General features: G+C 31.6%; 1 protein-coding gene across 2 annotated transcripts; it reads right to left on the bottom strand.

The window, feature by feature from the left end:
- Nucleotides 1-4,539: 4,539 nt before the first annotated feature.
- On the bottom strand, nt 4,540-13,042 carry LOC118032596 (uncharacterized). Of its 2 annotated transcripts, none has more exons than XM_035037332.2 (16): nt 12,769-13,042; nt 12,429-12,496; nt 12,180-12,335; nt 11,463-11,630; nt 11,102-11,252; nt 10,668-10,747; nt 9,727-9,999; nt 9,506-9,649; nt 8,954-9,088; nt 8,533-8,631; nt 7,750-7,809; nt 6,708-6,912; nt 6,162-6,280; nt 5,560-5,628; nt 5,055-5,153; nt 4,540-4,970 (listed from the first exon to the last, which is right to left on the bottom strand). In XM_035037332.2, exons 1-16 carry the CDS (start codon nt 12,872-12,874, stop codon nt 4,731-4,733), a joined length of 2,172 nt encoding a protein of 723 aa, XP_034893223.1. In that variant the 5' UTR covers nt 12,875-13,042; the 3' UTR covers nt 4,540-4,730. The 2 variants fall into 2 exon arrangements, with proteins under 2 accessions (XP_034893223.1, XP_034893225.1); XM_035037334.2 differs by having other exon boundaries at nt 7,750-7,806; nt 12,769-13,041.
- Nucleotides 13,043-13,760: the final 718 nt, after the last annotated feature.

The raw sequence follows: 13,760 nt of genomic DNA, 5'->3' as shown, positions 1-13,760 counted from the left end.
TTCCTATTTATTTTTAAGGAACTTATAATCTTCTCCCTTAAGACATCATTTGTCATATGTTCATTCTTAGAGTTATATTTTTAATTATAGGTTGTTTTTATATTTGAAATTGTATTTAGTTTTGTTTTTTATTTTAAAAAAATTTAAATTTTTAATATTTTTAATGATTTTGATGTTATATTAAAATTTTATAAAAATAAAATCATTTTTATAGACTTACAAGTCTTAAGTGAAAATATATATATTAAAAGCTCGTTATTATTGTGATAATAATTATTTTTTTAAAGTATTTTTAGTTAAAAAATACATTAAAAAAATATTTTTGACATATCAAAACAATATAAAAATATTAAAAAAATTATTTTAAAAAAATTATTTTTTTTTCACCACAAAAACAAACAATCTGATAAGATTCCATACAATTTGATTTTACCACATCGATGTGCTTCTTTTATAAAAAACTATCTGGACATTGTTTTTCCAAAACAAAATTAGAAACATGCTTTACGAATTACAATTTTAAGCAAGCTACTCCATGTTGTTAGGAAATAAGTTTTAATTGAATTTAATTATAGTATTTGATTTAAATTTAATTGATAAATAAATTGAATTCATATGTTTGGAAAAGATAAAATTTATTTTATTTTATTTTTTGTATAATTCTCATTACCTTCCTCTTATTTCTTCAAAGGTCTTTAAAAAAAGATTAGATAAGATGGATTGACCTCTTGTTTATCCGTGTAATATTTTTTAATATTGAATTCCATTTGGAATTCAAATTTTAAAACTGAAAAGGGTTTTAAATATGAGATCTCTAATTAAATTCAATCTAGAGGTTCCAAATATATTATTTTTATGAATTTTAATCTTTCTATGAAAAAAAATATAAAAATTATGTTTGTATTGATATTAAGAGATTGATTAAGTGACATTAATTACCTAACCCTTTTCTTAGATCCTAGCTAATTAAGTAATTTGTTAGATAATAAATAGTTCATTGAATTATTCAAGCACCAGAAAGTAGATAAGCAAATACGATTGCCAAGATTATTCATTTAAGATTAATAGTGATCACGTAATTAATTATGCTACTAAGTATTGTTTCCTTAATGATTTAATTTCTAACCGATCTACATTGAATGAATGGATTTACTACTGAGATTAATATTAATCATGTTATTTTTTTCTTAGAGAAGATTTAGAGAGAAAAAATCTTCCAGTTTTAATATTAATTAGTCAGCAAATTAGAAAATAACTATTCATTTATCATCCAGAAAATCACTATTTCAAAGTTACAAAATATTAAAAAAAAGGTTTTTTCGATTGATTTAAGATGCATTGAATTCTAATATCCCTTCATTTTCATATAATTTTAATATATATATATATATTGCATTTTTTCTTTTCAAAAGAAAAAAACACACATAGCATTGTTAGCAACCATTGTAATTAGGCAAACATGGCAATTAATTGCTCAAGTATTCTCATTGTAACAACGTAGCCTCCAATTATAAACATTTACTCCGTACACAAGTGGATGTTAACACAAGCAAAATTGAGCTTATGGATCAAGCCAACATATGGGTCCTTGACAAGAAAAACAATTTAATTTCTGGCAATCTCTAGAACTAAGAGAAAGACAGGCCATTAATGTATTCCACCACGAGGTGTTGTATTTTAAGATGAAATGGTTGTTTGAGATAGCTGGTTAATTTTTAAAGTATTTTTTTATTTAAAAATTATTAAAATATTTTTTTAATTTTTTAAATTTATTTTTAATATTAATACATTAAAACAATTCAAAATTGAAAAAGAGAAAGGAAAAGTTGGGTTAAAGACAGGAAAGGTATTTGACTATAAAATAGTGTCAGCCAGCTAAAGTTTAAAGACATCAAATTTGAATTTTCTTAACTTTGGATGTGTGTCCTTGGTTTCTTGGCAATATCATCAAAGCAGCTTTTTGCTATTTATAGGAGTTTTCACTTTTTTTCATGGTGAGTTGAAATGGATCCCACTTCCACGCACCAAGTTTCATAAATTATTACATCCTCTATCCATTGCATTTACAATTTAAGCATGCATGATTATTTTCTTAATTAGTATCTCTATGTTTTTAAATTACCTTTTTATTTTATTTTTTAAAGTAGTTTTTGCCTGAAAATAAATTATTTTTTTTAATTTTAATATCAGCACATTAAAATAATTTAAAAATACTAAAAAAATTATCTTATTTTTTTTCCAGATTTTTGCTAAAATGTTTTACCACCGTAAAAACAAATGGGGCAAATTAAATTTGAATTATAATAATTTAGAAGTGAGCTATCTTTACATCATTTATTGTATGCATGTATATTGTTTATAAAATCTAAATTAAATTAAAAATAATAATAAGATTGTAAGATACATGATGTTACAAAAATAATATCAAACATATCAACATATTTATGTTGATAGATTTGATGACATGATCAACTACGTCAATTTATTTTCTAGCATAACAAGATAAACAATGCATAAACTTTCAAGATTAATTGATGTAATGAATCTAGAACTTGTATTCATGTGAAATTTTATTGAACTCATGGGAAAATCTAAAGGACATTCATGATTATTTTTTTACAGTAAGTTGTTTAATCCAACAATAAAAATCATTGACAAAATCAAACAAACACTTATTTTTTTTATTGGTGGGTGTTTACTGATCGATCCGTGGACCGTAATAGTTAAATAGCTGGGAGGGAGGAAGAGGTTAGATCATCACCGTCACTGTTGGCGCCACGTGGAACACAGCTATGCCAGCCAGCAGTGATTCAAAAGGAGCCACCCTATTCACAAAAGGATGACCACACCCTTCAATTAGAAAAAGAAAGAGAAAAGGATGAACATGTTAAAAATATACTCACGACCATGATTTTTCTTTTGTTAAAACACCACATTAAATTAAAAATATTCACGAAATAGCATAGTTAAAAAAAATTTAATGAAATAACATAGTTTATATATATTGTGATTATAAAATACAATTTTCATAACTTATCGCTGTTCAAAACAGAGATATCTAATGAAAAAATATTAAATGGATAGGAAACATGAAGGATAAAAGGAAAAAAAAAATTATAAACAACTCAAAACTCTGGTTGCAACACTATTAGGGTCATAAAAAGATTTTGATGAAGTAAATTCAACAAAATCAATAAATATCATTAACGATAAAATAAATATGTCACATTTGCCGCTTAAAGGTGGTGGGTGACACTTGTTTTCGAGAGCAAGTGTACTCCACTTGGTTTATTACTAGTTATATTTTTTGGTGTTATTAAATTTATTTTTTAAATTTTTTTCTATTAAAGATGTAATTAAAATTTCAATATATCTGTGAAATCTTTTTTTTCTTTTACTTCTCTTTCCAGCCCATACCATACCATACCATACCATACCATATATATATATATATATATATATATATATATATATCGCTATTCTAAATATAACAATCTATAAATATAATATTTTTTTTATGACATGTACGGATTATATTATTTTTTGCATTATTTCACAAATATATAAAAAAGTACAAAAAAAGAAAAAAGAAAAGGGCATCCACCACATCTTTCCTATCATTTGAACAATTCACAAGGACAGCTTTTGTCCTGTTAAATTCTGTTTTAACTTATGGTGTCTGGTCCCACTCGGGTCCATCCTAGCTGGCTTTTCGATGGTTATAGCCTTATAGGAATAATTAATACATTGATATGATATTTTAATATAATTTTTATTCATCGAGATTAATTTTTTTTTAATAAGAATTTAGAAAGTTTTTCAGTTATTTTTTTCTATACTGACAAGGAATTTATAAATTCATCCATCAATATATTCATCAAATTTCTTCTTGTTCGATTGTGTTTTCTTCTGCATCCAAAATAATAACACACAAAAAAAAAAATTACCTATTTAAAGCAAAGATGAATGGTGGGTGTGAGCAAGGAATTTCACCGTGGGCTCCACTTTCTGTCATTCCTTATTTACCCTGAAAAAGTTGTGGCGGCCTGATCACCTTTATGACGAACAAGATTTGATTTTGACTTCGAAGCAGAAATTGGAAGCATTCTAGAAAGTAGAATAGAATCTCCTGGCGATTCACGTGGTTTATATGAGCGCGAATCTACAAATGCCAAACCAGTCCACATTTTCATGAACCCTACAACGATGCATTCAAAATCACTTGGAATCATCTTGGAGCCAACTTGGATGCCAAATAATGCCTTCAAAATGACAGCTAAGAACATCACGTGGCATTATTAGATTGAAAAAAAAGACCAGAAGCAGGTTGAACCGTAGCTGCAACAGAGGAGCAAAACAAGACCCGGTCTATGAGCGTGGTGGGGCTCCCATGGGCATAAAAGGAGTGCTGCTAAAGGGATACTTTTGCTAATACAAATATTAGTGGGCATTGACTGAAAATATGGAAATCAACGAGTTGAGGAGAAGCTACCCTCGGTCTGACATCATGCTGAGCAGGAAACCACCGCCCACAAAAGGGGTTCGAATGCAATAGACGATGCTCTACTTATTTTCTCTTTGGAGATGATGGTATCTACATAAAATGATAAAAAAATAATAATAATAATGGAGAGAAATTGTAGAGAAACAAATTAAAAATGTTACAATTGCTATACCACCTAACTAAATTGCCTAGTGTTTCAAAATTGACCGTCCTTGAAGATAGACCTTCAAGATCTCTTGACAACAACAGTGGCAAAACATGGATGGTGGATGAACTCAAAAGAAACCTTGAGCGACGGATCGAGAGCTCCGACCTGGCAAATCACATTTAGGGCAATACTATTGTGTTCTGCAACCTGCTCCAATAAGCGGAGTTCAGCTAATCTGTCTGGGTCATTGGAAAAACCATTCCTCACCTCCTTTGCAATCTTCTGAGCATCCTTGAAATAATTATACATAACTAATGTCTGCAGACAGAAAGAGAAATCATTAGAGATTTATATAAGAAAAGATCATGTAGCGATAACTAATAACCATCATAGACTACTTACAGAGAAGCGGGCGCAGGATGTTGATTCCTTGAATGAAGGGTATGAAATGTTATCAGGGATACAAGCTTTTTGTAGAAGTTCAAAATGCTGTATAAACCTCTGGAGAAAAATAAATTTGGCGTGAGACGAAATGACATCATTGAGCCATCTCATGGTCGCTTCCGTGTGAGAAATATTTTTTAATCTGATGTCTAAGCTATGTTTTTTTGCTCTTCCAATCAAATGAATCGATTTTAATACAAAGAAAAGATAACTTGTTAAAATAAACACCGAGCATAATATCTCAGTCAAGACTCTGCAACACCATATTTCCAACAAACATATCAATTGATCTGAATGGCACCATTCATCTTGGCAACACAGTTAATGCTTAGCATTATTTGTGGAGAGAGCAACCATTATTTCCTCTTTTAAACATATGGCATTCTATGATGCTCTGCCAAACATTGCCTTATTGTTTATAGGTATGATATTAACTACCATATACACAAGATATACACTTTACCTCATGTTCAGAATTAAATGGGCTGGGAGATTGTAAAACCATCAGCTCATTCCTCAAAGCAGCAAGCAGCTAGACAAATAGAACAAGTCCTTTAGAGCAATTGAGATGACAATGGTGAAACAAATGCATTTTATTTGAAGAGATGGAAGGCATATGTTCTCAGATTCACAATATATAAAAAGACAATATCGATTAAAATAAAAAAAAAAAATCTTCTGGAAACCTGCAAAATAGGGTTCAAACTTCCTAGAAGCAAGGGCATCTAAAATGGAAAAAAGGACAAATTCCATCCACAGTAACATCAGATTAGGTAGCTCTCGAGAATGGATGCATAACCTCATAAACTAGACCCCCTCTCCCCATGTTTGTTGGCCCATCACAAGAAAGATAAAAACTACTATGATTGATTGTTGAAATTGAAAGAAAGAATCAAGACTTCGGGTTCTGCTTCTACATTTTTTAATTGATTGTAATTGAATGAAGTTGTATATACATATATATTATTGCAGTTTAAGAAATTGAGTAGAAGTTTTGTATCAGTTAAGCTTTTGTGCAATGGACATATGATATGAGAAAACAAGAATTAAAAAAAGGACATGTACCAGTGTGAGTCCTTCAGCAAGACATATCTGGCATTGAAGAAACAAGATTGCAGGAGGAATCCTAGTGTCTCTTGCCAGGTCCTTTGGAGAATCCTTTCTTTTCTTTCCCTTTTGTTTAGCTGATTGACAGATGAACATGAATGAAACAAATTGGTGGTGTATGCTAAGGAGATTTACCAGTGAAGAAACAATTGTATGAAGAATATAAGAAATATTTTATTATCCTGGAAGGCTGGAACTAAGAGTCTGCCCACACTAAGAGGAACTGGCCCAGTCAGCCCACCAAGTCAATTTTGTTCAATCAATGATCTGAAAATGCTAGAAAACTTTGCAAATGACCCATATGTCAATGTCCTGTTAAGCAACAGCTCACTTACAGACAGACTCATCTATTCAAATCCTAGACTGAAACCCCAAGGCAATCTAGCAGAATTGTTTTGTGCAGTTTTATGGTTCCAATTTGTCATACTTCAGAAACGTTTTTGCTCCTAAGTTCTGGCCTCTATCCTTGAAAACAAAACATGCGAGAAGTAGAGGTATGTTTACCACTGCCATCGCTCAATGTCATCTTCAGATGTGTTTTCTCTGCAAGCCTGATCAGAACAACATACAAATACCAATACACCATGCAATATTCACTGGGAGAATAGAGCTCTAATTCGAAACCCAGAACGAGAAATCGATGGGAAATCCAATAAGTTTGCTCCTCCACCCAAATGAGGATGTGTTTTAATATTCTTGCTGATGCATTCTGCAAAACCAAATAAATTTAATGACTATGTAAAGTAAGTATCTCAGTTTATGACATTGGGTGAACAGAAACTGAAACACAGAACTGCTAGAATGCAAAGATAAAAGATTCACAGATACCCATTTATATCTAGTTCAATAATGAAAAAAAAACATAAAAAATCTGAATCCACTCTTTTGTACTCATTTAAGCCAAATGGCAATAGAACTAATCATACAAGTATTGTCAAGTTTGGACGCATGACGACATGAAATCTCAGAACAAAGAGCCTTCCTCTCAACAAGCTACATCTATGCAAAGCCTTGCGATGAAAATTATAGTAGATTTAATCAAGATATAATAAGGATGATTAAACAATTAGAATACTTCTGCCCTACCTTCTGACAGTGTTCAATTACAACTTCATAACAGCTTTATACATGCTAGTTTTCTCACAACAGCTACGCTAATCATGCTATGTTTGAATTTCAATGTTCTATTCACAATGGCAGAGTATGATTATGGCATTTCTGTCTTTTTCTAAGAACAAAAATAAAAATAAGAATAAGAATGAAACCAAACAGTAAAGTCCCTCAGGCAATTCCCTTTTCTACATGTATTATCAAAGACCCAAATGGTGAAACCACAAATACTGAGCATCTTGAGGCAATGAAATTGATTCCCAAACTCTTTCACTTTCATCCATACACACGGTTACTTATTCATCTACCAATCTAAATGAGTATGTTTATATGTATAAATTGGAATTATTTATATGATTAAGAATCCGATTCCCTTTTATACACTGGTACTTTTTGGGGTGCAACAATAAGTAAAATGCTCAAGAGAGCAACATACCTCGCCATTTGAAACGCTAGAGCCTTCTCCAAACTCCTTTCTGAAAGCAAGCTCTATCTGCTAAGAAACAGATGTAGAACATAAGAATAGACACCACCTGATGTCTGCCAAAATAACTCTGAAAGCACATATATGGAACCATATAATTTACATTTGGTCTTGAAGAGTTAATAAAAATCATTAAATTGCAAGAAACTCATCAAGCTTGAATAGCCAGATACTTAACAGAATAAGGTGATGTTAAGGTTAGTGGTTGTGGAGGAGCAGACAACATTGCAATAGCAAAACCAGCACTTAAAGCATGGTAACCGTAAACATCAAATAGACCAAAATGAAAAATAAGTAAACAAAATTTTAAGCAGAAAATACTAATACAAGAGACATGCCACACTTTCATAATTTATATAGACAAGGCAGATTGCATGATAGTTTATACAACTTTGATTAGGTTAAGCATTGTTACTCATTTCCACAATAATGGTTAGGTTCAGGACAGGTTAACATTCAATTATCTCTTCAATAAACATACTAGAAAGCATTGTCATTAAAATAAATGGTGCATTTGAAATGAATTTGCTTCAGGAACAGAAACAAACAACCCAAGCAAACAAAGCAGACAAATAAATGGTGCATTGTCATTAACATTCAATTATCTCTTCAATAAACATACTAGAAAGCATTGTCATTAAAATAAATGGTGCATTTGAAATGAATTTGCTTCAGGAACAGAAACAAACAACCCAAGCAAACAAAGCAGACAATACATTAGGGAAGATTACAAACCTGTACATAGATAACACGCCAATCTTGTAAAATCTTTCCAAGTTTACGCCTCTGCCATGCAGCATTTGTGCAAAGAATTTTGAGCATATTGATCACTAACTGCATCACATGTGATAATTGAAAAAATATTAGAAGATAACATGGCATTTACCACCATCACTTTTCATGATATTCAATTTATTTAAATAGGATATGTGATAGTCATGACTTTTCAAATTTGCTTCTTAGTTATTATTATTATTATTATTAATAACACGTTATTTTCAAGTGTCATTTTTAAAATGGAAAGGCAGCTTCAAAAATTTATAATGGGGAGTGGATATATAGTAATAAATAATGTTTCTTTAACTAGTGAAAAACTTTACAAGGCAGTCACTTTTGAGACTGAGGGAATATAATAAAAGACAACACTTGTCTTCACCTGTCCTAACTGTACAACATATTCATTCTTCTGAATATCATGGTGCAGAAAGACCTCAGGAAGACGTGCAGCTCTAATAATCAGAGAGAACATAGGACACCGCCCGTAGAGTTTTCCATCTTGAACCAACAGAAGCTGTTACAAGTTGTCAAGTTTGAGAATCCAGAAATGTAATGATAAGTGACTACCAAAAGAATCTTGTACAAAATGGTGAACAAGTTAAACTAGATTAAAAAAAAAAAGGGAAGAAAAAGTAGGACAGATTATTAGAATGCCAATCACTAAGCATAACTCAAGGAACAAATAATACAGCATTCCATAACAGGCTCAAGAACTGAAAAATGGCAACACGTCCATATTCTTCTTCTTTTTTTCAGCTAAAAATTAAAATAACTAGGCCTGGGCTAATAAAAAGTGAAGTGCATAATTCTTTTCAATATGATAAGAGAACCTGGATCAATTAAAAAGGTTAAGGAATTCATAAACAAGGAAGCAACCCAGTAGCAGCCATTCTAATAATCAGAAAGATAGCGTGGAAAAAGTCAAAATAACCTGGAGATGTGCTCTTGCAACCAAATCAGGCTGTGCTTTTTGAAATTGAGCCACAAAGCGCAAAAGAACTTCCAAAGAAGGGTCCAACGGGTATGAACATATAATATCTAGATCATGAAGAAGTTTTTCAAAATACTCAATGGCCTGGCAGAACAGAAAGATAAAAACATTAATGAATATGAAATGAAGAAACACCACACTACTAACCATCAAGTTCTAACCTTTTTCCAACTAAGAATTTTAATTGATCGTGGTGGAGTTGGGGCTGAAATTCTGCTGTTTAAACTAGCATCAAACCCAATAGCTTGATGGCCAGAAGCAGTTGTTCTATCTTCTGTACCATCTTCACAAGTTCCATAGGCATTAGACATTAGGAATTCTGCTGATTTAAGAATTATTCCCAGCTCTGAAATGCAGGAAGCTATATGTTTTCTTGCCAACTCTAGGCCTCTTCCTTGAGGTCGCCTCATGCAGGTTAAAACATGGAAAAAGTGCTGAAAGCAAGGGAAAGATGGTCAAAATAAGTACAAGACATACCACAAAAGACAAGTGCAAGGTGCTGCAAAGCTTAAGCACATAGAACCAAATAAAAAAACAAATGAAGTTGACTCATTGGCGACCATATTTTCTGAAAGTGAGAAAAGGATAGAGAAGACATAAAAGAAGAGGCATAATTGGAAATCCAAGATACCAGGCTACCAGAATTGTGTTATAGTAATATCAGCCAGGAGAAACAAGAAAATGTAGATAATTGATGAGTAGAAAGGAAGACATATCCAATTATAAACCATATCACTGACTCCCCAACATTGAAGTAAGGAAAATAAAAACCTAACGTTGAAGACAATATTTAAGTCTTTCAAAAGTGACTGTCAAAATGAAAACTTCATCATTTTTTTTCAACAGCATGAGGTTTTTTAACCAGAAATCAAAGCAGGTGTTTTAAATCCTGACTTCTTGATAAATTTTGGCATTCAATATCTCCAGAATCCTCTATGTGGCTACAAGCCAAACTAACTAAATTTGTGATCTCAATTAGAAAAGAAATAAATCCACTGAACATTCAGGATATGAGCAAACACTATGAAAGAACAGAAAATTAAGCATAGACAGGACCCATATTCACCACAGCACGCATTTTAGAGAAAACACAGGATAAGACCTTACGAAAGCGTAAGCGGCATAACAATGCTTTGCAGTAGCCTTCTTCCAGATCAGAATTAGTTTGTAAAGGCTCTATATCTGCATCAACAAAATCACCATATTAATTAAGAGAAACAGGTTGATACATCTTACCAAGCAGTAAAAGATAGTGTGGAAATATGAATGGTAACAAACACAACCTTCTCTTTTATGAAATCAGTGCAATTGATGTGAAAGTTACAATTTTACATATTAAGTGATTGGATAAGTAGATGAGATTAAGCTTTTCAACTATACTTTCAAAACAATTCAAAGATCACCCCCTCTATCCTAACAACAAAAATATGTGGCCCTTGTGAATTTTTTTTACTTCAAGTGCTCATTTCATCCAATCCTTCTCAATTTTGATATACAATGCCCCTGTTAAAATTAAATATCTTATCAGAAAAATACCCTCTAACGGTTTTCTTTTGGATGAAGGGGCTTTACAAGCTCGTAGTTGGCGAGAAATATTCTCTTCAACAGCATTTAACAATGACAAGCACTTTTCATCTCCATCCCCACTCAGGGGAAGGCCATAAGCCATTGTAAAAAGATCCTCTTCCTGCCAAATAACCAATTTGTAAATCATTTTATAAAAAACAAGCACAAGAAAGATAAAAAAATTCAAGTATGCAGCACGTCTTGCAATTAGAATGATCATAAAATTTAATATTAAGATAGCAATCATGCATGATAAAAAAAAAAAAAAAAGAAGCAAATAATTAATGATACAAAATAAACAGAGGTTAAAGGAGCTGTTGGAATACTTTACTTCATGAGTACGTGCATCTGAGACAACTGTAATCACTGCCTTGCATGTTGCACGTATGACTTTGCAATAAGAATGCAGTAGGGCATGTGATGATGTCCTCTCTGGTCTCAGAAGGTAGGCGCAGGAAAAAACAGTTTGTGCCAATGAGTGACCCTTGTGCCATGTTGCCTTCCATGAAAAGACAATTGTTTAGAAACATTTTTGTATTACTGATAAGAACTCAATTTAGGATTTGCCCCACTCCCAGCCCACCTATTGAACCAAAGTCCAGGACCAGGGCTGCTTATGATGTATCAGCTACAAGAAAAAGAAAAGAAACAACACCCACATTCACTCATATTTGCACATTAGAGATGTGTAATTATTAATGCATGCAAATTCCAGTGCATGCATGTACATATAAAGTATATTTTTCATCAAAGATTTCACTTTTTCGTCACAAACAGGGCAGGTGAGCATTGGATAAAGAGAAATGTTGATAAACTATATGCGGTAGGGAAAAAGGGAGTATATGGAAAATATATTAAGTAGATGTTTGAGATAACTTTAAAACAAAACGAATTATAAACAGGTTTCTTTTTTTCAGATAAAAATGTAACTGCCTGGTGGTACTCATACAACTTCCACATTCAATTGTGATGAAATGCTCTTGATCCCTCTAAATTTATGCATCACTAAAGGAAAGTAAACCTCTTATTAGAATTAACTCCACAATACCTCACATGTCAAGAGATGGTCCATGATGTCAATCATGCACTGAACATCAGTAGTTTTGTCAGAGCTAATAGGCACAGGCGCCACACCGTCTTCAATTGCTTCATCAAAAGAACAGTACCTGTTGACGATACCAGAATCCATCTTCGGGTCCATTATCTAACAAAATCAATTAATACACAAATTAAAGCCAAAAAAATCACTAAACTCATAAATAAATACTGTATTAAAAATGAAAATGTATCAAGTTACCTCTAAAGCAGACATTGCAGCGTAAAGATTGAAATTCTCACCGTGAATTAGCTCACCATCGCGTAAATCTGTAACAAATCATTATTTTAATTAAAATCAATCATTAAAAAAAGAGTCGCATTATACATTTTGCACTAATTAATTAAGTATTAAAGAAAATTCAAATTCTAATAATTATAGAATCAGTAGTCTAATGCTTGATAATAAAAAAATGTGAGTTCAAATCACAAAAATAAAAGAAATAAATAACTTAGTTCACGATTAATATTTTACTATTTCAAATGCGATAAAATAAAAATAGAGTTTTAGGAAGTCGAAAAAGAGAAGCTAAATCGGAGACCTTTACAAGCCGCTTCAAGGAGAGAAGACGCGTCAGCCCAGACAGTGTTTGCAGTTGCAGGAATTGATGAGGAAGAGGAGGGTTGATGCAGTGCGTGACGGTCCATCGATGCTTGCTCTGTGCTCTTCCAGTCCGTTGATGAATGTTTTAGCTCTCCTTGAAGTCAGAGAGAGTGCGAGAGTTTTTGAGTTTGATGCTTTGATTCCAAGAGCGAGATACTAGAGGGACTGTGCGCGTCTAAAAGTAAAAGAATGGAGGAGAAGGGTTACTGGTTTAGGGCACTTGTCTCGGTTTGGACTTTGTACTTAATTGTGCACTTGGTCCTCATACTCTTACGTTTGTCTTAATTTAGTCTTCTTGCTTCTGTTTTTTTCCTTTGTCCTTCCTTTGCTCTCTATAAACCATAGGTATTTTCATCATGTACTCTTAAAAGAAAAAAAAAAACTTAAAATGAAATTATTTATAAAAAAAATCAGGTTAAGCCTCACGAATTGCTAACAAAGGCTGGAAATTGCTTTTTAAAAAATTTTAAATTTTATTTTAATTTGTTTTAAAATAAAAAATATTTTTAAAAAGTAACCGCTACCACATTTTTAAACACTTCTTTAAATTAATTATTCCTATATAAATTATATAGCTTTTCTATCAAAAGATCAACTTGGTGTAAGCTTTTTAAAATAAAAAAAACTTAAAATGAAATTGTTTAGGAAAAAAAAATCAAAATTTATATCAATATATCACTAAGCATGTATTTGATCCATCTTATCTAGGATTGATCCGATCCAAGTTTTTTTTTTTAAAAAAAAAAAACAGAACAAGCTTTATATCAACAAATTATTGAGTTAACTTATTAAGACTAGTTTTTTTAAAAGAGTGTGTTTGGTATTGTAGTAGTTATTGTGGTTGTGGTTTAAAAAAATTGTTTTATAAAAAGTACTTTTAGTTGAGGTTGGGTTGAAAAAATAGTGTTTGGTTAAAACTGTGGTTGAAAT

This window comes from Populus alba, chromosome 6 (genome assembly GCF_005239225.2).
Source record: "Populus alba chromosome 6, ASM523922v2, whole genome shotgun sequence".
Lineage (NCBI taxonomy): Eukaryota > Viridiplantae > Streptophyta > Magnoliopsida > Malpighiales > Salicaceae > Populus > Populus alba.
Note: the sequence above shows the minus strand (reverse complement) of the source record. Positions and strands in the feature narration are given on the sequence as shown.

What these genes read in the sequence shown, in the direction of transcription:
- LOC118032596 (XM_035037332.2), bottom strand. Translation starts at nt 12,874, where the DNA reads ATGGACCGTCACGCACTGCATCAACCCTCCTCTTCCTCATCAATTCCT. An exon ending in TTGCAAGAGCACATCTCCAG is followed by an intron (nt 9,089 to 9,505) that starts GTTATTTTGACT and finishes AACTTGTAACAG; the next exon opens with CTTCTGTTGGTTCAAGATGG. An exon ending in CATCCTGCGCCCGCTTCTCT is followed by an intron (nt 4,971 to 5,054) that starts GTAAGTAGTCTA and finishes TTCTGTCTGCAG; the next exon opens with ACATTAGTTATGTATAATTA.